The sequence below is a fragment of the Peromyscus eremicus genome, chromosome 5, assembly GCF_949786415.1.
Source record: "Peromyscus eremicus chromosome 5, PerEre_H2_v1, whole genome shotgun sequence".
In the NCBI taxonomy this organism is placed as follows: domain Eukaryota; kingdom Metazoa; phylum Chordata; class Mammalia; order Rodentia; family Cricetidae; genus Peromyscus; species Peromyscus eremicus.
Window position 1 is genome coordinate 13,622,495 of NC_081420.1, and position 21,831 is coordinate 13,644,325.

Below are 21,831 nucleotides of genomic sequence, written 5' to 3' on the forward strand. Positions count from 1 at the left end.
CATACTCACTCACTTTGCTCTTCTGTGTGGTTGAGATATGATCTCTTGGCTTCTTCCACCTTTGACCACACCTCACCTGCCATTAGGATGCTCCCTCTGGAAGCCAAAATACACTCTACTATATGTTGCTTTCAGCCGTGCTGTTCTAGTATAACAACGAACGTGTAACAGGTCTGCTTTTGATTTTTTTAAATCCAGCATTGTGGCTTGGTTGGGATAGACAATGCAGAGCCGCAGACAGGAGGAGCCGGCAATGCAGCAGGATCCTCAGGCCAGCTCTCCTGAAGAGGAGGTCCTCATGAATCATTACAAGATCATCAAGACCCTCGGCACAGGTAACTTTGCTCAGGTGAAACTGGCCCTCCACCTCCATACAGAGGTACAAGTTGCTCTGAAGACCCTGGAAAAGGATAAAAAGAATGCTTCTTTGATTGCAAATGAGCTAGAGATCATGAAAATACTAGACCACCCTAATATAACTAAATTGTTCCATGTCATGGAAACCACTGAACACATCTACATGGTTCTGGAATATGCCTCCGGAGGTGATCTGGCTGGTCGTATATTAGAAGTGGACTATATGAAGGAAGGGGAAGCCCGGTGCATCTTCGCACAGATGGTATGTGCAGTTAACTACTGCCATGAGAATGGCATTGCACACAGGGACATCAAACCAGAAAACATTCTGATGGATGCACATAGAAACATCAAACTGTGTGACTTTGGCCTGGCCATCAAAGTTACCACTGAGCAGAAGTCAGTGTTCTGTGGCACCCTTCCATATTGTGCTCCAGAGCTTTTCAGCAGCCAAGGCTATGATCCCAGGGCACTTGATATCTGGAGCATGGGAGTGGTACTATATATCATGGTGACAAAGCACTACCCATTCAAAGCAACAACATATGAAAAGATGAAGGAGGAAATGCAAGAACCACATTACTACATTCCACCAAAGCTCCCAGCACACATTGCCAACCTCATCGTGCAATTGTTCACTATTGATCCTGGGCAGAGGCCCAAGATACGTGACATTATGGAACATCAGTGGCTCAAGGGCAGTGAAGAGTTTTCAAAACTAACCCAGTCCCTAGAAACACTCCCCAACAAGCCCAACCCCAATATTATGGCAGCCATGTGGGGCATGGGCTATAACCCCAAGGACATTAGAGACTCCTTACATGAAAAAAAATTTAATAGCATCATGGCAACTTACTTAATTTTAAAACATCAGCCACCCTGGGTGGACAACATTAACAATACTTTTAAGCTCATGCAGCCCAGTATTGCCATGGAACCTTCAGAGTCTTCTACCTTCCATCTCTTCCTAAAGAAGACAGGGAATGAGACTGACCATTCCACCTCTACCCTGCCAGCAAAGTATCAGTCTCATGACAATGATAACAAGCTTGTAAGGAAGGAAGACAGCAAGAATCTCAGCATGCCTGCCATTCTATGCTGCCAGCATAAGAGCCTGCCTCACCCTACAGGCACCCAGTGTGGTCCTTTGCAGCATACCCATGAGCAGCTCCTGAGCGGCAGCCTGCAGAAGAGAAGCAGGGCTTCCAAGAGTGTGTCCTGTGGTCCTGTGCAGCATGAGCAGCTCCTGAGCAGCACCCTGCAGAAGAGAATCACGGCTTCCAAGAGTGTGTCCTGTAGTCCTGTGCAGCATGACCATGAGCAGCTCCTGAGCAGCACCCTACAGAAGAGAAGCATGGCTTCCAAGAGTGTGTCCTGTAGTCCTGTGCAACATGACCATGGGCAGCTCCTGAGCTGCACCCTGCAGAAGAGAAGCAGGGCTTCCAAGAGTGTGTCTTGTAGTCCTGTGCAGCATGAGCAGCTCCTGAGCAGCATCCTGCAGAAGAGAATCACGGCTTCCAAGAGCATGTCCTGTGGTCCTGTGCAGCATGACCACAAGAGGCTCCTGAGCAGCACCCTGCAGAAGAGAATCACATCTTCCAAGAGTGTGCACTGTGGTCCTGTGCAGCATGACCACGAGCAGCTCCTGAGCAGCACCCTACAGAAGAGAAGCATGGCTTCCAAGAGTGTGTCCTGTGGTCCTGTGCAGCATGACCATGAGCAGCTCCTGAGCAGCACCTTGCAGAAGAGAAGCAGGGTTTCCAAGAGCATGTTCTGTGGTCCTGTGCAGCATGACCATGAGCAGCCCCTGAGCGGCACACTGCATAAGAGAAGCAGGGTTCCCAAGAGCATGTCCTGTGGTCCTGTGCAGCATGACCATGATGAGCAGCTCCTGAGCAGCAGCCTGCAAAAGAGCAGCACGGCTTCCAAGAGTGTGTCCTGTGGTCCTGTGCAGCATGACCATGAGCAGCTCCTGAGCAGCAGTCTGCAGAAGAAAAGCATGGCTTCCAAGAGCATGTCCTGTGGTCCTGTACAGCATGACCATGATGAGCAACTCCTGAGCAGCAGCCTGCAGAAGAGAAGCAGGGTTTCCAAGAGCATGTCCTGTGGTCCCTTGCAGCATGACCATGATGAGCAACTCCTGAGCGGCACCCTTCAGAAGAGCAGCACGGCTTCCAAGAGCATGTCCTGTGGTCCTGTGCAGCATGACCATGAGCAGCTCCTGAGCGGCAACCTGCAAAAGAGCAGCACAGCTTCCAAGAGTGTGTCCTGTGGTCCTGTGCAGCATGACCATGAGCAGCTCCTGAGCAGCACCCTGCAGAAGAGAAGCAGGGCTTCCAAGAGTGTGTCCTGTAGTCCTGTGCAAAATGACCATGAGCAGCTCCTGAGCGGCATCCTGCAGAAGAGAAGCAGGGCTTCCAAGAGTGTGTCCTGTGGTCCTGTGCAGCATGACCATGAGCAGCTCCTGAGCAGCACCCTGCAGAAGAGAAGCAGGGCTTCCAAGAGTGTGTCTTGTAGTCCTGTGCAGCATGATCATGATGAGCAGCTCCTGAGCGGCACCCTGCAGAAGAGAAGCAGGGCTTCCAAGAGTGTGTCCTGTGGTCCTGTGCAGCATGACCATGAGCAGCTCCTGAGCAGCACCCTGCAGAAGAAAAACATGGCTTCCAAGAGTGTGTCCTGTGGTCCTGTGCAGCATGATCATGATGAGCAGCCCCTGAGCAGCACCCTGCAGAAGAAAAACATGGCTTCCAAGGGTGTGTCCTGTGGTCCTGTGCAGCATGACCATGAGCAGCTCCTGAGCAGCACCCTGCAGAAGAGAAGCAAGGTTTCCAAGAGTGTGTCCTGTGGTCCTGTGCAGCATGAGCAGCTCCTGAGTGGCACCCTGCAGAAGAAAAACATGGCTTCCAAGGGTGTGTCCTGTGGTCCTGTGCAGCATGACCATGAGCAGCTCCTGGGTTTTCTTTCTGAAAACCACATCTCCCAGGTGGAGCCCCAGAGTGAAAATACCCCTAAGTGCAGCTCATCCATCCAGGATACACCATCTACAAGGAGCTCCAAAGAGGGTCCTCAGGATGTGACCACCACAGACACTCATCCCAAGGATAGGAGCTTGTCCCCCCAGGAAACATCTGAACCAAACCTCACCAGTGCCCAATCCCAGAGAATGACCACAGCCTTTCTTCACAACCTATGGGGTGGATGGAAGCGGGTGAAGAGGAGAATTGTGAGGTGTTTACGGAGATTATGCTGCTGTTTGCCAGCCCAAAGGAGAAGCTGCACTTCCCAGAGGAGAGTGGCTCCACTGGAAGGAGGGGACAGTGGAGTCACATAGAACCAGGTGGAGGGAAAGAGTGGAGTCACACAAACCAGGTAAGGGGGACCAAGATGCATTTTATTTAATTTATGCATTTTCTAACATCCTTTGGCAATGGACACATGATGAGTGTACCTGCTTCTGTGGTGAGGACCCATCCTCCCAACCTTACATTACTCTTCTTATGTGGAACCTGAGGAAGTTGACTAGAGGTAGAGAGCAGAGGATGGGGACTAGAAGCTGAGGGAGAGGACAACTGGGCGGGGGTTGGCTAAAGGGAGCAAAGATCTAGAAGGAGGAGTCAGGTGGGGGACTCTGCACAGCAGGACCGGCACAGTCAACCACAAGCTCTGTAGGTTTCAACCACAGACAGTGCCTTTAATGTGTCTTTCTGATTTTAAGTGATAAGCCTCCAGCGATGCTGAACCACAGGTGGGGATCTGCTGGGGTCGACTGAGACAGTTGCAGCAGGAGGCAGGCAGGACATCTAAGTGGCAGTGTGTCCATATGTCCTGCATGGAAGGCTTTGTCCAACATAGGAGGAGGTAAATGATCTATCACAGGCTTCTCCCCAGGAAATCCCAGCCAGGAGGAATCTGGCCCAGGATGGCATTCCACAGTATCCTGCTTGGGATGGAGCTGAAAGCTTACCTGAAACTACCTGGGGTGAGAAGCGACTGTAGCCCTCACTTGGGGTAAACATCGAAGACATGTGATGGGACAAGTACCCCTGTCCTGCTCACCTGTCTGTCTCTCATGTGTGAGAGGAGATGGCTTAGAACATTGGAGGAACAGTCTTCTCACCAGACAGACTGTTACTACCTAGCCTACCCCAGCTTTCCCAAGGTATGTTAGCCTGATTGAGTCCACACCCCAAGCAGTCTTTTGGGACAAGCTGTTGACACTTATCAGGGTGTACAGCTCCACAAGGACAGTTTCAGAGACCTCCTGACACAGGTTGTGAGTTCTTTGTGCAGACTTCCTTGTCTCTTCAGTGCCTCAGTTCCTCCTTGTCACTTGGCTTGACAACTGTTTTACTCATAGTCATGCCAAGGTAGAGTCACCTTAATGGGTTGCTGGTCTCAAACTGTCACACAATAGAAGATGCTGCATCTGTTGGTGCTGTAGGATTTGGATTCTAGTGTGACTAGGTTGGTGGATGGCCTTGATGGAGTAAGCATAGGGAGGTAGGATAATGTGTGATTAGGAGGCAGTGGGATTCCTGTGTTGGGATGCCTCTAGACATTCTTTTCAGGATGGGTGAATCCTGTGGCCCCTGTGGCCCTGTGCAGAGCAAAGCCTGGGGAAACTGAGCTTGACAGTGTCCCCAAAGAGTGCTGTATGCCCTCACTCCTCAATCTCCCCTGGCAGGTGTTCATTTTGCTACCTGCCCCATGGCTCTGCCTCCCTTACAGGCTAGAGGAACCAGTCTCATGGCATTCTGGGGCAGTGAGTCAGAAGGGGGAAGGAGCCCCTTATGCATGGCCGTTAATCAGAGCCAAGCCTGTCTTTTGTCTGACAGGACAGTGCCAGCGAGCTGGAGAATGTGTGTCACTTTGGCTGGACTCCTGAGATGGTGCTCCACTTCGGAGAGGTGAGTGGGTCTTGCCAGGCCTGGGGCACAGCAACTCCAGATGCTATTGCTAGTAGTTGAGGAACTAATCTGAGCACAGTGTTGGAATTTAGGGTCAGGCCTAGACAGAAACATTGTTCATCATAGGCTGAGGCTTTTAGCCAGCAGTGTCAGCTTGTGTGTCTTGCTGTACACGTTGTCTGCCTGTTCTCCTGCATGCTCTACCTCAGTGGTAGAGAGGGGCTCCTTGGGCTGAAGAGTGACCACACACACAATGCTGAATTCAGGGGCCAGATGTATGGGGCTTCCCCTGCTGAAAAAGTACTGCCCTCTCTGAAACGGTAAGTTTTGGGGATCTGATCTAACCTCAGTACTGGCCTGAGTACAAAGGAAAGTGTGAGGCTGCTGAGGCTTGCCTGCCTCAACCCCAAGAGTTGCTGGGTTCTAACGGCTCCCTCGGGGGATGGGGTGAGAAGGTGTGGTGTCAATGACACAGACACTGGGAGTCAGGTGAAAGGCGAACAGCAGGCTCCTTTATTCAGTAATAGGGGAAGTCTTACATACCCTCCTCCCAGCACCCAGGCTGTGTCCCAATCTGGTGACGTTGTGTGGTTGCCCCTCATGGACTAGGCACAATCAGGAGCTCTGGATAGCACCTGTTGCTAGGCCTTCAGGCAGACTCCAGGTTGGCTCATAAGAAAGTATGTTATGTGCATGACTTGGCAAATGGTTTGAGCCAATTTCCTTGACCCTATGGACCTGTTCTACTACACCCAAGGACAGCTGTCACCAGCCCTGCCTTACAAAGAAGCAAAAGCTAACTGAGAGAAGGCATAGATGTGACTTTGGAAGGGCCTTGAAGACAGCTCACCTCTACCATGGCCTTCTGTGCTGAAGTGGTTTGAAAGAAAATGTCCCCCAAAGGGAGTGGCACTATTGGGAGGTGTGGCTCTATTGGAGTAGGTATGACCTTGTTGGAGGAAGTGTGTCACTGTGGAGGTGAGCTTTGAGCTCTCATATATGCTCAGGCCATGCCCAGTGCCTCAGACCATTTCATGTTGCCTTTTGATCAAGATGTAGCTAGCTAGCACCATGTCTGCCTGGACACTGCCATGTCCTGCCATGATGATAATGGACTGAACCTCTGAAAATGTAAGACATCCCAATTAAATGTTTGTAAGAGTTGCGGTGGTCATGGTGTCTCTTCACAGTAATAGAAACCCTAAGACATGTGCCCAGACCATCATGGAGAAAGAGCTTGTATTAAAGATGGACAGCATCTTTTCACACCTGTACAGCATGGCAGCCATTCCGTATCACTGCTGTAAGGACCAGCCTCTAGCAGCTCAGTGTGGGAGGGGGAGCGTATGGAATTGGCAGACCTTTGACTTTTCTATCTGAGGGAGTAAAACTTAACTTTCACGGGCTGGTGAGGGGGGGCTAAACTTAACTCTCTGGGGCTGGCCAAAAGAGGAAAACACAAACAGATACATCTCCAACATGTCAGTATCTCACCTAGGGTGCTGATGAGTGGTAAGCCTTCAGCAGGTCAGAGAAACTGAAGAGGAGATGCAGAGCAGGTGAAGTACAGGACAGACAAACCATGAGGACTTTTCTGAGGACCAAAGCTTAGTTCTTCTTCATTTTATTATTCTTTCTGTTGCTTGTTCTACTCTATTTTCTGATGTTTCCCTTCTGTCTATCTTGATATCTTCCTTCTAACTTGCCTTCTACATATTTCCTGGTGTTTTCCTTCCAACTAACTTTATTTTTTCCTTTTATAGCTTATTTACCCCAGCAAAATCTTTCAAGTGATATAAAAATTACAGTGTGGGTTACATTCTATTTTTCAAGTGAATGATTACAATGGATACAAGTAAAAAACAGCATGTTTTCCACATCCCTTACATGATTAAATGTTCATGTATTACAGGTTTTTTTCTCAGCCAGTTCTTTCGCTGGCAGGCTACACTTTGCATTTACAAAGAAAGAACCAATCATTTTGTTATTTATCTCAAAAGGTAATCTTACAAGGAATCTTAAAAGAATCACAAATCTAAACTTTTATATCTGAAAAACAAAGTCAGCTCTGCTTTAAAGTCAGGGTGCAATAGCCACTCCTCAGCAGTTTTTTCTTTTTTTTTTTTAAAATCAGGAAGTTGAGGGCAGAAATGGGTATGAGGAATTAATCATCGCCTTTGGCCACCAACTCATCCTAGCAAGAAAGGCATGTCAGTGAATAATAATCGGATGCTTTGTTCTTGTTCCCTGACTTTAACAAGTCCCTCAGTCAACTATGTGCCTTTCTTTATAATGTTTCCTTGGGTTTTTCACCTCAAAGCTATTAACGAAAACATCTTAGTCTAACCTTAAGTCATTTTCAAAGCTTTGTTTGTCCGGCCTGCCAACAGTCAGCTAGGCGGATTGAAGAGATGATGAAGAAGACAGAAAAGAGTCGAGAGGTCTGCCGGTCAATGCCCCGAGTTTATTTCACAGTCAGCTTATATACAGTTTTGAAGGACAAAGGTAGAACAATGCACAGCACAGGCATTCAGCCACTATCTATCCTGCCTTGCGTCAAGGAGCAGGGAGTTTCATTTTCTATCTCAACGTACCTCTGGCTGGCATCAGCAGCCTGCATCTAGCTAGCTAGTGTATTCCTTCTTGTGGGCTAATCAGGACTTTCTCACAGCCCTTCAAGGAGGCTCTGTGGGCTAATCAGGACTTTCTCACAGCCCTTCAAGGAGACTCTGTGGGCTAATCAGAACTTTCTCACAGCCTTGGAGCAAACAAGCTTGAGCTCTATTGACTCAGAATAGACTTCAGATTCAAACTGGGAAACTGAGTCAGTTGTGGGCTCCCACATTTGTCTCAGCTGTAATGCATGCTGAAACCTGTGAACACATCTCCCAACATTAAGATTGAAAGAATTTAAGCTAGCTGGGCTTCTGGGACTCAATTGTTTTTCCTAATCATTAACCTAAGCCACAGTCCAAACAGCTCCTCAATAGAAACTCACATGTTCCAGCTGTGTGACACTTCCTTGTTTTACTGTTTATCCTCTGCAGCCTCTGCTTTATCAGAGGCAGGGGCAACATTTTACCCTACCTTTACCTATATTAATTTTTCCACTAAACTAACCTCTCATAATCCCTTACTATATTTACTAAAGATCCTTAATCATCAAAATACTATTTAACACTACTATTGTTCAGTTAAACAGTACAGCTTAGGAGGAAATCATCTTCACAATAATCCACAGGTAAAATGCCCAGTAGACTGGGATATTTCCTAGACTGTGTTAAGAGCCGTGGGGATCTTCCCAGGCCCTTTCACATCATGCCAGATACCAGAGAAAAATGGCAGTAGGAAACCTGTAAAGGCACAGCAGTAGCAAGAGACATTCTGGGGCAGAAGCTCTCTAGGCCTTGCCTATCAGAGATTCACCCATCATTGCTTCCTGGTGAGTCAGTCCCCTGAAGGTAATTGCTACCTGCTGCTCCTCTGACATGGCCATCGGTAATTCTGTCAATGGCCAGCTACATCATCTGTATTGGGTCAGGACCATGCATATGAGGTGAGCCTCACACAGCCTGGCATGTGAAACAGGCCCAGAGATACTGAGCAGCTTGCCCATGGGGCCAGAGTGGGTCCAGGTCATCAGATGACTACTGAGCTAGGCCCTTGGACCAGCTGCATTCCAGTGAAGTCAGGTCCTGGGCAAGGGGAGAGGTGGCAGCTATGTCCCTGTTAGGGGACACTAGACAGATGCTCCAGAGACCCAAGAGCTTGAGCACTAACTAGGTGGTGAGAGAGGCTTTGAATAGAGACCATGGAAGTAGCTGGGTAACTCTTCGAGGGTATGATCATGTTCTTGCTGCCTTTGGTCTTCAACACGAGAGAAGATAGTCAGGTGATAAGCAGGTCCACAAACACAGCACCCCACTCAGTGCCTGCCTGCACATTACTCATGCTGCTGGACGGTGTGTGTGCAGTTACCAGCAGCTACTGTGTGCCGGGATCTTTACATTCACCATCCCAGAGTAGCCTGCTGATGTCCACCTCACAGGGGAGGAAGCTGAGTCTCAGAGATGTGCAGTAGCTTGCTCTTTGGGACACAGGGTATTTGGTAGGGATAAAAGAACTCTTTAAGTTCTGAGCCAGGCCTTTTGGTCCCAGCAATAATGTCTGGTGTGGCAACATCAAGGTCCCTTGGAGTTTCAGAAGTGCATGGCTTTGCTTTCACTGCTAATTAGCTCAGCAGCTGTGCTAGGTGTGTCCTGGAAGCTTTTTTGACCATGTGTTTACCCTAACTCAGGTGGAGAAGTGTAAGGTAGAATCCAGGAACACAGAGTGCCCAGGTGCAGGCATGTTGATGGGGAGCTGTTTCTGTCCAGCAGCAGGTCCAGCCAGGCCAAGCTCATTCCTGCAGATACAAGTCCTTGAGCTTGCCCTGCTGGTTTCCACAGAAAGAGGTCACATAGGAAGGAGACAGGCACAGTATTTTCCCCTTTAACCCCTGGACCCCACACAACACAAACTGCGTTCTCTGCCATGTACACAGCCCTTGCTATGGGGGAATTTCTGACAATAGATGCAGTTATAACATGTAGTCTGTGGCTCCTTGACCTGATGATGTCACTGCTCAGTTGTGGTGTCAGTGATGTGGAGAGGGCCTTTGAAGCCTCCTAGGGAGAGTAGCACATGATTTTCTGAGGCTCTGGAAGCCAGTTTATTTTTGCCACACAGTCTCAGAACATGACCCCCTGTGGAGAGTGACAAAATGATTTACCTTTCTGGGGCCCATCCAAAGACTGGGGCATCCTTCTGCCTTCCTCCACCAGTTCTGAGGTTTGGCAGGAGGGTCTCATTGGGAGGAGGTCCCTAACGGGGAAGTCTCCTTAGAAGAAGGTGACAGTGGGAAACTTGCTGTGAGAAACAACCCCTTGAGCCCTGTTTGCATTGTCACAGTGCAGGAAGTCACCCATGCCTCTCTGTCCTCACAGATGCTCCAGAAAGCCTGCCTGAGCAAATTACAAAAGTGTCTCGGTGGAGCCTTGAGAAATGAATGCTCATTTCTGGCAGCTGGGCTGAATCTCTTGAGAAGGGCAATGACCATGGACCCCCACCCCCTGTCCCAGGTCACTGCTAATGTGAAGGTAGGAACTTGGGGTCATCCAGGTGCACCATCTCTCATTGGTATCACATAGATAGAGTTTACAGCAGACTCAAATACTGTAGTAACTGAAGTAGAAATCCAACATAGTTCTCATAAATTGGCATTCAGAACACTGAGGCATGGCTGAGAGGAATCTAAAGGGATAGGCTCTCAGACCCCTGTTCTTCAGCAGCACAGTTGTTAAGGTGACAGATCTTTTGAACTTCATCTAAAGACTCAGCAGAATGACAAACCGATGCCCAACACATCAAATGGAGCAAGCAACTGGGCTTAACCCTGGAAGAGACGGCAGAGGATGGAAGCGACCCCTCAAGACCCTGCACTTCTGGTTCCAGCACTTACCAAAAGCCTCAGTGATACAGAAAGTGTTCAGGGGAAGGAATGGAGACTGGACACATGGAGCCGGCCAGAGTCCAGCAACAGACCCACCTAAATCAAGTCAACTGATTTTGTCAGAGGCACCCAGAGAACCAAGGCAGAGAAAATGGTCCATCCACAAAAGACTGCAGAACAAGTATTGGAAAAACAAACAATACAAAATCCATGTGGGAAATTCACTGTCACAAAGGTTATGGCTGACTAAATATAAAATTAAAACATGATGTGGAAGCTGTAAAAGTCATAGGAGAAACCCATACAGCCTCATGCCTTATTATAAGGTGCTGTGGATGATTGATTGATAAATAAAACTCTGATTGGCCAGTAGGATAGGGAGGATAGGGTAGGCAGGACAAAGGAGAGAAGGATTCTGAGAGGTGGAAGGCTGAGGCAGAGAGACGCTGCCAGCTGCAACCATGACAAGCAAGATGTAAGGTACTGGTAAGCCACGAGCCACGTGGCAACTTATAGACTAATAATTGAAATGGGTTAATTTAAGATATAAGAACAGCTAGCAAGAAGCCAAACAGTTTAAATAATATAAGTGTCTGTGTGTTTATTTTATAAGTAGGCTGTTGGACTGCCGGGGCTTGGCGGGACCCGGAGACAAAACAACAAGGAAGCCTGAGACACAGAATCACACGGAAGATGACCTGTGGACACTGGAGCTCTGCTGCCATCAGCCTAGAAAATAGAACTGGAGGTTGGCTGGAGCAGATCCCCACTAGGCCACTAGAGGGAGCCTGGCCCTGCCACACCCCAGGACCTCAGAGCTTGGAGACAACAAATCCCTCTTCTAAGCCATCTGGATTTTTTTGTTATTATTACAGCACAGGAATTGGTTCAGGCAAACGTGCTCTGCCCTTCTCCCTTCCTTGTCCATAGGTGCCTCTCCATCCTCCATCCTGCTGCCTGAGGGGTTCGGCTAGGAGCCAAGCCCTTCCGAAGTCTACACTGGGTGGTCATTTCCAGCTCTGACTGTCTGCAGCCCTACACCAGGCTGCCAAACTCCTAGGGCTAATGGAGAAGAGGTGGGACTTAGAGCTGATGAGTCTCTACCTCGCTATCTTTAAGACCGGAAAGGCTAGAGCAGCACACACCATCATTACTGCTCCGCATACTAAGTCTTAACTTCTACTGAACAAACCATCCTGCAGCTGCTCATAAATACTGCTAGGCACCAGGCCTTGCTGGCCATGCCCATGCCCCACAGGAACCTGCCTGCTGCCCCATGTACACTGCTAAGAATCAGTGCCTGCTGTTGCCCCCAGCTACCCACCATACTGCTCCTAGATACACACTCTGCTGCTGGCATGCATGCATTGTGAGGTGTCAGGTTCTGTTTGATACCGCTACCCTACATACCACATACAGAATCAGGTATCATTGTGGGTCCCCTGACCCCGATCGGCAGTCCCAGGATTTGGAGGAGGCGTCTCAGGCAGCAGTGAGTATAGGGGATATGAATGACCCAGGAGACTGTTTTGACTATTTTGAAATAGCTCAGCTTATATAGCTTGAGTCAGGGGGGAGGGGAGGAAAGAGGCCGAGGGAGGAAGTGCTGCAGTTGGGGTAGGGGCTCTCCATGTGTACCAGTCAGATTAGCGGACTGCTGGTCACATGGTTTCTGAGAAGCCAGTTCCCTTGGGTGGAACAGAAGCTTGACTGACTATCATGATGTGGCCTTTGTCTCTATGGAATTGAGTAGGCCCAAGCCTGTTGGGGAAGGAGCAGCCCCACCCCTGCTGTGCTCTCAGAGAGATGTCCAGGATATGGGCAATGCTCTACTGCCCCTCAGCTGGCTTGGGAACCCACATATCATGCCTTTCTTATACCCCACCCCAAGAGCTAAAACCTACCACACTACTAGGTTTCAGGTTCTGCTGTCCCATGTCTTGACCTCACCCAACACACAGTATTTGGATTCGGGACCTGTTGCCTATATCCTTCCCAACCAAATAACATTGGTAGTTAGTTAATTGCCTCTTCTTGATACCCCCACCTGTTCCAAATTCCCAAATGCACTGCTAGGTGGTAAAGCTATGCTTGACAACCACGCCCAAGCCTCTGATGCCCTCCTCTGTCATGTTCTATGGGATACCAATCGTGAAGTCCTGTATACATCCATTCCTATGTATCAGGTACTATTGGACCATCTCTCCCTGCCCACATAAAAAAAGGCCCTGCTGGACACAGACCAACCTCATGGTCACAGAAAATACACTATTACTTTTCAAGCCAGGCTGGACAACTCCCTGCTTCTCCCTAGCAGTATAGGTCAAGAGGAAGCAGGGTTGGATATCAGAAATGGCCTAACACCTAACAACAGCTTAGGAGGTAGAGCTGGGGTCAGAGGTGTCTCGTTGGGCCTGATATCCAGCATTATAAGCATGGGAGGGGTGTCCATAAGGGTTTCATCTATAAGTTTGATAAGTCAAAGAATGTGCTGAGTAGTAGCATGGATGGAAGTGGGTGTCATTATATGGGTGGAGGTTGGAGTGATACACAGCACTCTATAGACTTTGGCAGTAGATGAGGCTGTGTCCACACGTCCAGCAGGGTCTGATACCATGCACTTTATGTGTGGCAGGGTAGAGAAGGACTGGATGCTGAGTAATGTTTCAGGGACAGAGAGCAGGTGGTTTCCGGCAGTGTCTGACCCCAGAAGTGTATTTCAGGTGCTGGTTAGGGAGTAGCAGAGGGGTGTCCTGCAGGGCATAGTACCTGCAAGTTTAGATTGGGGAGTGGCATGGTGTGTTCAACTGTATATGGAAGGTCTAATAGGTCTAGATGGTACCTATGAATATATGAGGGGTAGAAATGGCTTGGGAAGAGGTATGAAGCATGGCCTGATACCTGGCAATTAGTGTAGATGTCTATGCTGCAGGGACTGATACTTTCTAGTGAACTTGAGGCAGAAGTGGTGTGGAAAAGGGCTATACAGCATGGCCTGATGCCTGTCAATGTGTATGTGAGGGGTGTACTCCATGGCCTGCACTTTCCAATATATGTGGGGTATTAGGAAGTTGTCCAGCTGCCTCAAAAAAACAGTAGTGTAGGTTGTGTGGCTATGAGGGGTGTGGGTATATAACATTGCCTGGTACCTAGAAAATTATTTGGGACACAGAAGTGGGACCAGCTTTATCTGATGCATGCACTCTGTATTGGCAGGTGGGGTGGGACTAGGTGTCCAGCAGGGTCATACACCTAAAAATAACTATGTGCTGTACCTGCCCCTTGCCCTGTTGACAACCCACATTTTTGCTAGTTTTCAGACCACGAGGGACACCTGCTGGTGCTCCTTAAAGACTTGTAGGTGTCAGGCCTTCCTGGATAACACCTCCCAGGCCCCTGCACCTTGTCACTGGGTATCAGGCCCAACTGGACAACCCTCCACCTTTGTTGCCAACTGACATACACTGCTAGTTGTCCTGATCTGTGGGACATGCCACTCCATGGCAGTGACCCACACACATTGCTAGTTCAGCTGATGGCCCCCTCTGACCGCCAGTGTACGTCAGTCAGTATCATGCAGAGTTGAACACAGCCCTCTGCCCACCTCACTAACACTGCTATGTCTGACTGCTGAACAGCCACCCTCTTCCTCAAATACGTTCCTGGGTATTAGACCCTGCATAGTTTCAGATACATAGCAGTGTATCCAGGGTGGTGTGGAGTGTCCAGCAGGGCCCCATACTCAGTAGTACATATGGAAGGAACGTTGGTGGCTGGGATGGCGGGTCTTCTTCAGTGCTTGATACCTAGCCCCTGTGTATGGGGCAGGGGATAAGTCCAGCAATGTCTGACAGCTAGTAATGGATGTGAGTCAGAGGCAGGGAGGGATAGCAGCCCTGATCCCTTATATTGTATTTGGAGTGAAGAAGGATGAGTGTCTAACATGGTCTCATACTATATAGAGTAGATGTAGAGTAGAGGAGGCAACCACAGGGGGTTGTCCAGCCTCATACCTAACGATATATATGGGGCAGTAGTGGGGTTAAGTTGTCTAGTAATGTCTGATACCTCACACTGTGTATGGGATGGTAGCCTGAGGGGTGTCTAGCAAGACCTAATGCCTACAAATTTGGATGGGGAGCTGCAGGGAGAGTTCACCATAGCCTAAAAATAATAGTGTATTTTGAGTGACAGTGGGATATGGGATCTATCCGACAGGCCCTGTTGCCTTGTACCAATATGTGGAGTGTATTAGAGAGTTCAGTAGGACCTGATACATAGCAGTGTATAGAGGGCTGTAAGGGGTGTCGCGTGAGGCCTAAAATCAAGCAGTGTATTTGGGGCTGTGGCGGCAGAGAACCAAGTGTCCAGAGGACTTGATACCTGGAGTGCACTGGCAGGTTCAACAGTGAGTGGTGAATTTCTGTCAAGGCCTGATACCTAGTAAAGTGCGATATGGGGCCACCAGGACATGATACTAAGAAATTCATAGGTGGAGGGGACAGGACTGTTTGGTAGGGCTTGACAAATACCATTGTATGCTGGACCATCTGGGCTGGTTGTTTAGCATGTCCCGACACCCAGGTACTTTATGAAGGGTCGAGTGGGTGGTGTCTAGCAGGGCCTGACATGTAGCAGTGTATACATACATGGTGGGGCTGGGGGCTGTGCCCAGGAAAGATGACACCTATGAAGACAAGGAGTGGGGAGGTAGCAGGGCCTAATGTCCAGCAGTGTAAATGAGGGAATGACAGTAGGGTGTCCACCAGAGCGTCTTCCTAGTAGTATGGGGAGGTTGGGATGGGGAGCATGCTTCAGGATCCCCACCGGTCCTGTGTTTATGGCACAGATGCCCTCCTTTTAGGGCATCTGGAATCAGGCCCTCCTGGACACTCCTTGCCACATCACTCTATACACACTACAGTGAAGGAGGCACTCATGGATACCTTGCCCCCAGGCACCAACAGCGGTCACTGCTGGACATCAGGCACCACACCTCTCCCCGGCGTCCAGTTCAAGATATCCTGTTGGTTATTAGGCACACCATACCACCTTACATACGCTCCTAGCAATCAGATACCCACCTGTCTCCACACACACACACACACACACACACACACTGCTAGGTGCATGCACTGCTGTGCACTGCCCCCACCCCCACCTCACATAAAGTGCACAGTATCAGGCCCTGCCGCCACTCCCAACCCCATGCATATACTTCTAGATAGGAGGCCTTGTTAGACACCCCACTGATGCCCCACATACACTGTTAGCAGTTAGGTCCTGCTGGACTATTTCCCCTCCCAAACATAAAGTACCAGGAAAACATGCCCTCCTGGATATCCCATCCCTAGGGCTAACCCAAAATACGCTATTAATTATCAGGTCATCCTGCTGGACATCTTGCTCTTAGCAGTATACCCGCATGTACCACTAGGCTATAACTTTAATGGGCCTGATCTGCCACACCACATACAGTGTTAGTTGTCAGGCCCTGCTAGACACCAACCCCCCTCCCACAAGCACTGTCAGTCACCACTTTTACACTTCTGTGTGTCAGGTTCTAGCAGACTCCTTCTCCCCACATAAAGTGTTAGGTATTAGACTCTACTAGACACTCACCCCACCCCTCACTGCCACCTGGCATACACTGGTGGTTATCAGGACCCATAGGACACTCCACACATTTCCAATGTGTCACACACATTGGTAGATCCAGATCGCACTGGACATGCCAGCATACTCACCACATTACATACACTGCTAGGTATAAGGTCCTACTAGACACCCCACCCTAAAATGGCCTAGGGAAAGTCAGGCTGCCCCAACCCCATAACTGATCCTATACCTCTGTGGTGGTTTGAATAAGAATGTCGCCTATAGGCTTCTATATTTGAATGCTTAGTCACCAGGGAGTAGAACTGTTTGATAAGGATTAGGAGGCATGGCCTTGTTAGAGGAAGTGTGTCACTGGGGATGGACTTTGAGGTTTCAGAAGCCCATGCTAGTTCCAGTCTCTCTTGCCTGCCTGCCAGTGGATCAGGATATAAGATCTCAGCTACTGCTCCAGCACCATGCCTGTCTGCTTCTTACTACGATGATCATGGCTAATCCTCTAAAACTGTAAGCATAAGCAAGGCCCCAATTAAAGACTTTCTTTTATAAGAGTTACCTTGGTAATGGTCTCTTTTCACAGCAATAGAAAATTAACTAAGACAGAAATTGCTACTAGGAGCTCTGACAGACCTGACCATGCTGTTGTTTGGAAGAATATGGAAGACTTTGGGACTTTGGACTAGAAAAGCAGTTGATGGCTGTGAATGGGGCTCAATGGGCCATCCTGGCAGGAACATGGAAAACAGCAGTACTAAGGATGATCTGGACTGTGGGGGCCAAGCTCAGGAGTTTTCAGAGGGGACGAATATTATCAATTGGGCTAGAGATCATTGTGGTATTTTGGCAAAGAATGTGGCTACTTTATGCACTTGTCCAAAATATCTGCCAGAGGCTAACTTGAAGAATTTTGGACTAGATCAAGGACTGGCAGAGGAGATTTTAAGAATTGACTATGTCATTTGGTTACTGATGATCACTCTTATGCAGATCCTCAATGAAAATGAGCAATGAGGGTAAAGAAAAGCACAAAATCAAGAGTTTGAGGAGAAAAGAAGCACCAGGAAATGCAATGTTGGGGCCAAGTAATGTATATTCTGTGCCATTGTATGTTGAAAGTTTGTGATCTGCTTTTGGGTTTTGATTTTGCAAGGGGTTACTGTTAAGAGATTGCCATGAATCTCAAGGAGATGAGAAGTTTAAAGAAAAGCCTCATACTAGGAAGAAGGGAGTGATATCCTTAAGGCAAGTCCCCAATCACCTAATCTTGCAACCTATGAAAAAAATAAGCCTGAGGGATTTTCTCAGTTTAGAAAACATCAAGTCAAAACTTATTCAAATGCAAGTCAAGGAGGGGGCCAGGTTTCAGCAGAAGGGAGACAGTTTGGGCCATGAAGGTCTGGATTTAGAGTCAAGAAGGATACAGGAAATGGGTTGTATAATCTTCATCCACAGTTAAGGAACACTTTTGAGGCCAGGTGTGTGGCAGAGGACTAGCTGCATGGAGGCCAGGAGAGGCCGTAATGTGAAGCTGTGAAGGTGAATCCTGCATTGAGTTGGAGACCCCAGGACATTGGAAGTGCCATAGCTGTGGGATCAAGGAGAGCTGAAGACAGGGTATGGGATGAGAAGAGAGAGAGAGAGAGAGAGAGAGAGAGAGAGAGAGAGAGAGAGAGAGAGAGAGAGAGAGAGGGAGGGAGGGAGGGAGGGAGGGAGGGAGGGAGGGAGGGAGGGAGGGGAGGGGAGGGGGAGAGGGAGAAGAGAAAAGTGTGTTGCAGTCAACAAAGCTGGACAAAGTTGGAGTCTGAAGGGTGCTTTAACATCAGACATAGAGACAAGATTTGGAATTTGCCCAGTTTGTTCTTGGTCTTGTTTTGGTACAGTATTTCCTCTAATTTGGAATGGCAATGTATATTTTGTGCCATTCTATGTTGGAAGTATGTGATCTGCTTTTTGACTTTGAATTTGCAAGTGGTTACTGTTAAGAGATTTCCATGAGACTCAGAAGAGACTGATAGGTTTCCACTAATGCAAAAGGCCAGATCAGACCAGATTAAAAGTAGATACATGCAGGTTTATTTGGCATCACTCCCCAGAATGGGGCCAAGGATGTCACATGCCTAGGCTAAGGCAGGGAGGTTTTATAGACCTTAGGTGAGGGGTGATGATCTCTCAGCCAGGAGCTGGGACTGTGCCCAAGTATGGTCAAAAGCTAGAACCCTTTCGGGAGTTCTTGGGTGGCTGGCCATGTCAGAAAGGCAGGTTGCATCTGGTGCCAGAAATGCGGAACTGGGCTTTTGGCCCCATTTCTTTATTCAGAGTTTTCTCAGTGCAGGCAAGATTGGGGGAAGTAGGGCAGACAGGGTTTCCAAGCTGAGTGTTGCCACCTAGCAAGGCGTGATGATTCCCCTGCAGGCTTACAGCAGGCAGGGAAAAATGATCCACAAAGAGACAAGAAAGAAACCTGGTTCAGCCCAATTTTATTGTAACCAACACTGGACCAAGACTTCTAGAGTCTGGCCCAGATCATTTTACTTTAGCTGTATTAGAGCACAACACAATTTTGGAAAAAAGTATTCAGGTAACAATTAACCCAGTCCCAAGTGCACAATAATTTAAGACATGTTTACATTGAGATTTTTTACGGAGTACATATGGCTTCTTTCACAAGAATGGGTACTATTGACTCAGGGACAGTGCCCATGATCTAGGGTCTAGGGAGCTTGACTGAGGTAAATATAACACCTATGGGTGTCAGGATTGGCCTGGCCCTAAGATAACAGAGAAGTCACTTAGGCTGTTTTAGCACAAGTGACATCACTCATAAGAGTAGGTTTATGATCTAAAAGCAATGCTCAGGTCTTGGCTAAGTAAAGAACATAACGTGAGGGAGATATGGACAGAACTTGTCTCCTTAGACAGCAAAGGATCACCAGGTTGTAAAACTACATCATCCCCAGAGTTCCAGGAAGAGCAGCTGCACACCTCATTCCACTGAAGAGGTAAGCTGTGTGTTTAACTTTCCTAGCTTCTCCTGTGCTTATCTGTGTGCACAAGACCTTTTTGCCCTCTACAGCAGGGTGCAAACAGGATCTGATACCTTGCAATGTATGTGGGATGTTGCCTGGGGCTAGGGAGTTGGACAAGGCCTATTATCTAGCAATGTTTGTGTGGCAGACATGGCATCCAATCCAGCAATAGCTGATCCCATAGCAGCAGGGTGGTGAATGGTGTCTTGCAGACCTGATCCTTAGCAGTGTAAGTGGGGTGTCAGGAGAATATCCGTCACTGTCTGATACTGTGTTGTGCAGCAGCAACAGTTGGTGTCCAGTAAGCCAGGACACATAGTGCATGTTGGGTGGTGGCAGGGACAGAGGGGAGCACTGTCCAGTGGGACCTGATACCTAGCATTAAGTGTGAAAGCCAGTCATTTAAATCATTGGGTTTTTTAAAATATCAGACAAAACAGTTTTGAAAGCCATAAAACATTAAGAAAAAAAGTAGCAAAATCAGATGTCCACTTAGTCAAAAATATACTAGGTCATTCTTCCATTTCAACAATCTATTTAAATATTACCCTGCTGAGATCACCTCAGCTCTGCATGTAGTAATAAGCTTCTGGAACTAGAGGTTTGAAAACAAGTGACTGTTGGTGGCAGTTTTTCATGAAGTTACCAATTTTGATAATATGTCAATGCATAACATCTAACTCTGGAGATATGTATAGGGGCTTGCTGAAGTTCTGGTCTGAGAGACAGGCCAGAAAGCAGTTCCAAAGCAGCATAGCTGTAAACATTGCTAAAGAGCATATAGATGATAGATAGATAGATAGTTAGACAGACAGACAGACGGACGGACGGACGGACGGATGGATGGATGGGTGGATGGGTGGGTGGATGGATGGATGATGGATGGATGGATGGGTGGATGGGTGGATGGATGGATAGATATGAGTGCACATGCATGCACGAACACATGCACACACACGTATATTTGTCTTTGAGTGCCTCCTAATTGATTGTAGGAATGCAACAAAACTCATCACAGCATCTTTTCAGCAAAAAGGAGGAAAAGAGACCATCAAAAGACAAAGTGTATGACATTAAAACAAGAAAAACAGGGTTGGGGAAGGGCTAGCTAAAGGTACCAATGAGCCATTTTGAAATCAAAACTGCCCTTTTTATTTTTTGTTTATTTATTTTATTTTTTTTAAAGATTTATTTATTTATTATGTATACAGTGTTCTGTCTGCATGTGTCCCTGCAGGCCAGAAGAGGGTGCCAGATCTCATTACAGATGGTTGTGAGCCACCATGTGGTTGCTGGGAATTGAACTCAGGACCTTTGGAAGAACAAACAGTGCTCTTAACCTCTGAGCCATCTCTCCAGCCCTTGTTTATTTATTTTTACTGATTTCACTACATAAAAATTCTCAGTTAGTGGAGACTTGTTTTTCTTCTCTAAGACAGACATTCATCACCAGTTATTTTCCTTCCAGTAATGATTTATCTGAATCCCACATTTTGTGTTATATTTTCATTTTTGTTCAGTTCTAATTTTTTATTTTCCTTGAGTTTATCTCTTAACTGATGAACTATCAAGAAGTATGGACTTTAATTTCCATGTGTTTGTAAATTATAGCCTTAGAATTTTCTTTTCATTCATGCCTTTACATATTGAAGCTTATACATTGCACTATGCAGTATCATGCTTACTAATGCTCAGTATGTTCTCCGAATACTTCTGGGGCAATAGGTAACAGATCTCTTTGCCTTTTACTTGTAGAGCAACCAGTAGAGAATGTCCTGAATCCATGACCCCAGATGCCAGAGGCCTGTTTTCCAGAGGAGCTCACAGAGATGGGCAGAGGGAAGTTTGTAGATTACCAGGCATCACTCAGGGATTGAAGAAAACCATCATCAGTGGTTAGTCTAAACAGTAGTACCAAGATGGAGCATGCCCTGGTGTGTTCTATCTGATTGTAACAGCATCACTGGGTCCCAGTGTCGTACTGTGGCTTGTGTGCTTTCTGCTTTTGAGGTTCTCCTTCAGCACATTATGAAGAAGAACCTGTATTCACAGTCGTTCCAGTGGACTACAAGGAGAGAGCAATCCATCGTGACTCATTCCTCTGCCTGTGTTCATTAGGGATTTTATTCCTGTCCTCAGGTGTGAAAAAGATGACACCGCTGCTTAGTGACACAGCTTTCCTCTTCAGCCCTCATAGGCTTTTACAAGCACGCTCAAAACACGACCAGGGTTATTGTTGTTGGAGTGAATTAAGACGGAGGACATGCCAGGAGTGGACTACAGCATGCAGACTATACCACTAAGATGAGGGTGGGTATCAAACACTGTGAGCGCTGTCTTAACCACTCCAGTTGATTAAATGAGGTCAAAGACCACAGGTTTGCACACAAAGCATCTCTAGTGATGTCTCAGCTGAGGATTCAGGAAATGGCCC

General features: G+C 47.8%; 1 protein-coding gene across 1 annotated transcript; it reads left to right on the forward strand.

The window, feature by feature from the left end:
* The first annotated feature begins 205 nt into the window (after positions 1-205).
* On the forward strand, positions 206-11,122 carry LOC131910966 (serine/threonine-protein kinase par-1-like). Its single transcript, XM_059262954.1, has 3 exons — positions 206-3,726; positions 5,193-5,264; positions 10,250-11,122. Exon 1 carries the CDS (start codon positions 224-226, stop codon positions 3,686-3,688), a length of 3,465 nt encoding a protein of 1,154 aa, XP_059118937.1. The 5' UTR covers positions 206-223; the 3' UTR covers positions 3,689-3,726; positions 5,193-5,264; positions 10,250-11,122.
* The last annotated feature ends 10,709 nt before the right edge of the window (positions 11,123-21,831 follow it).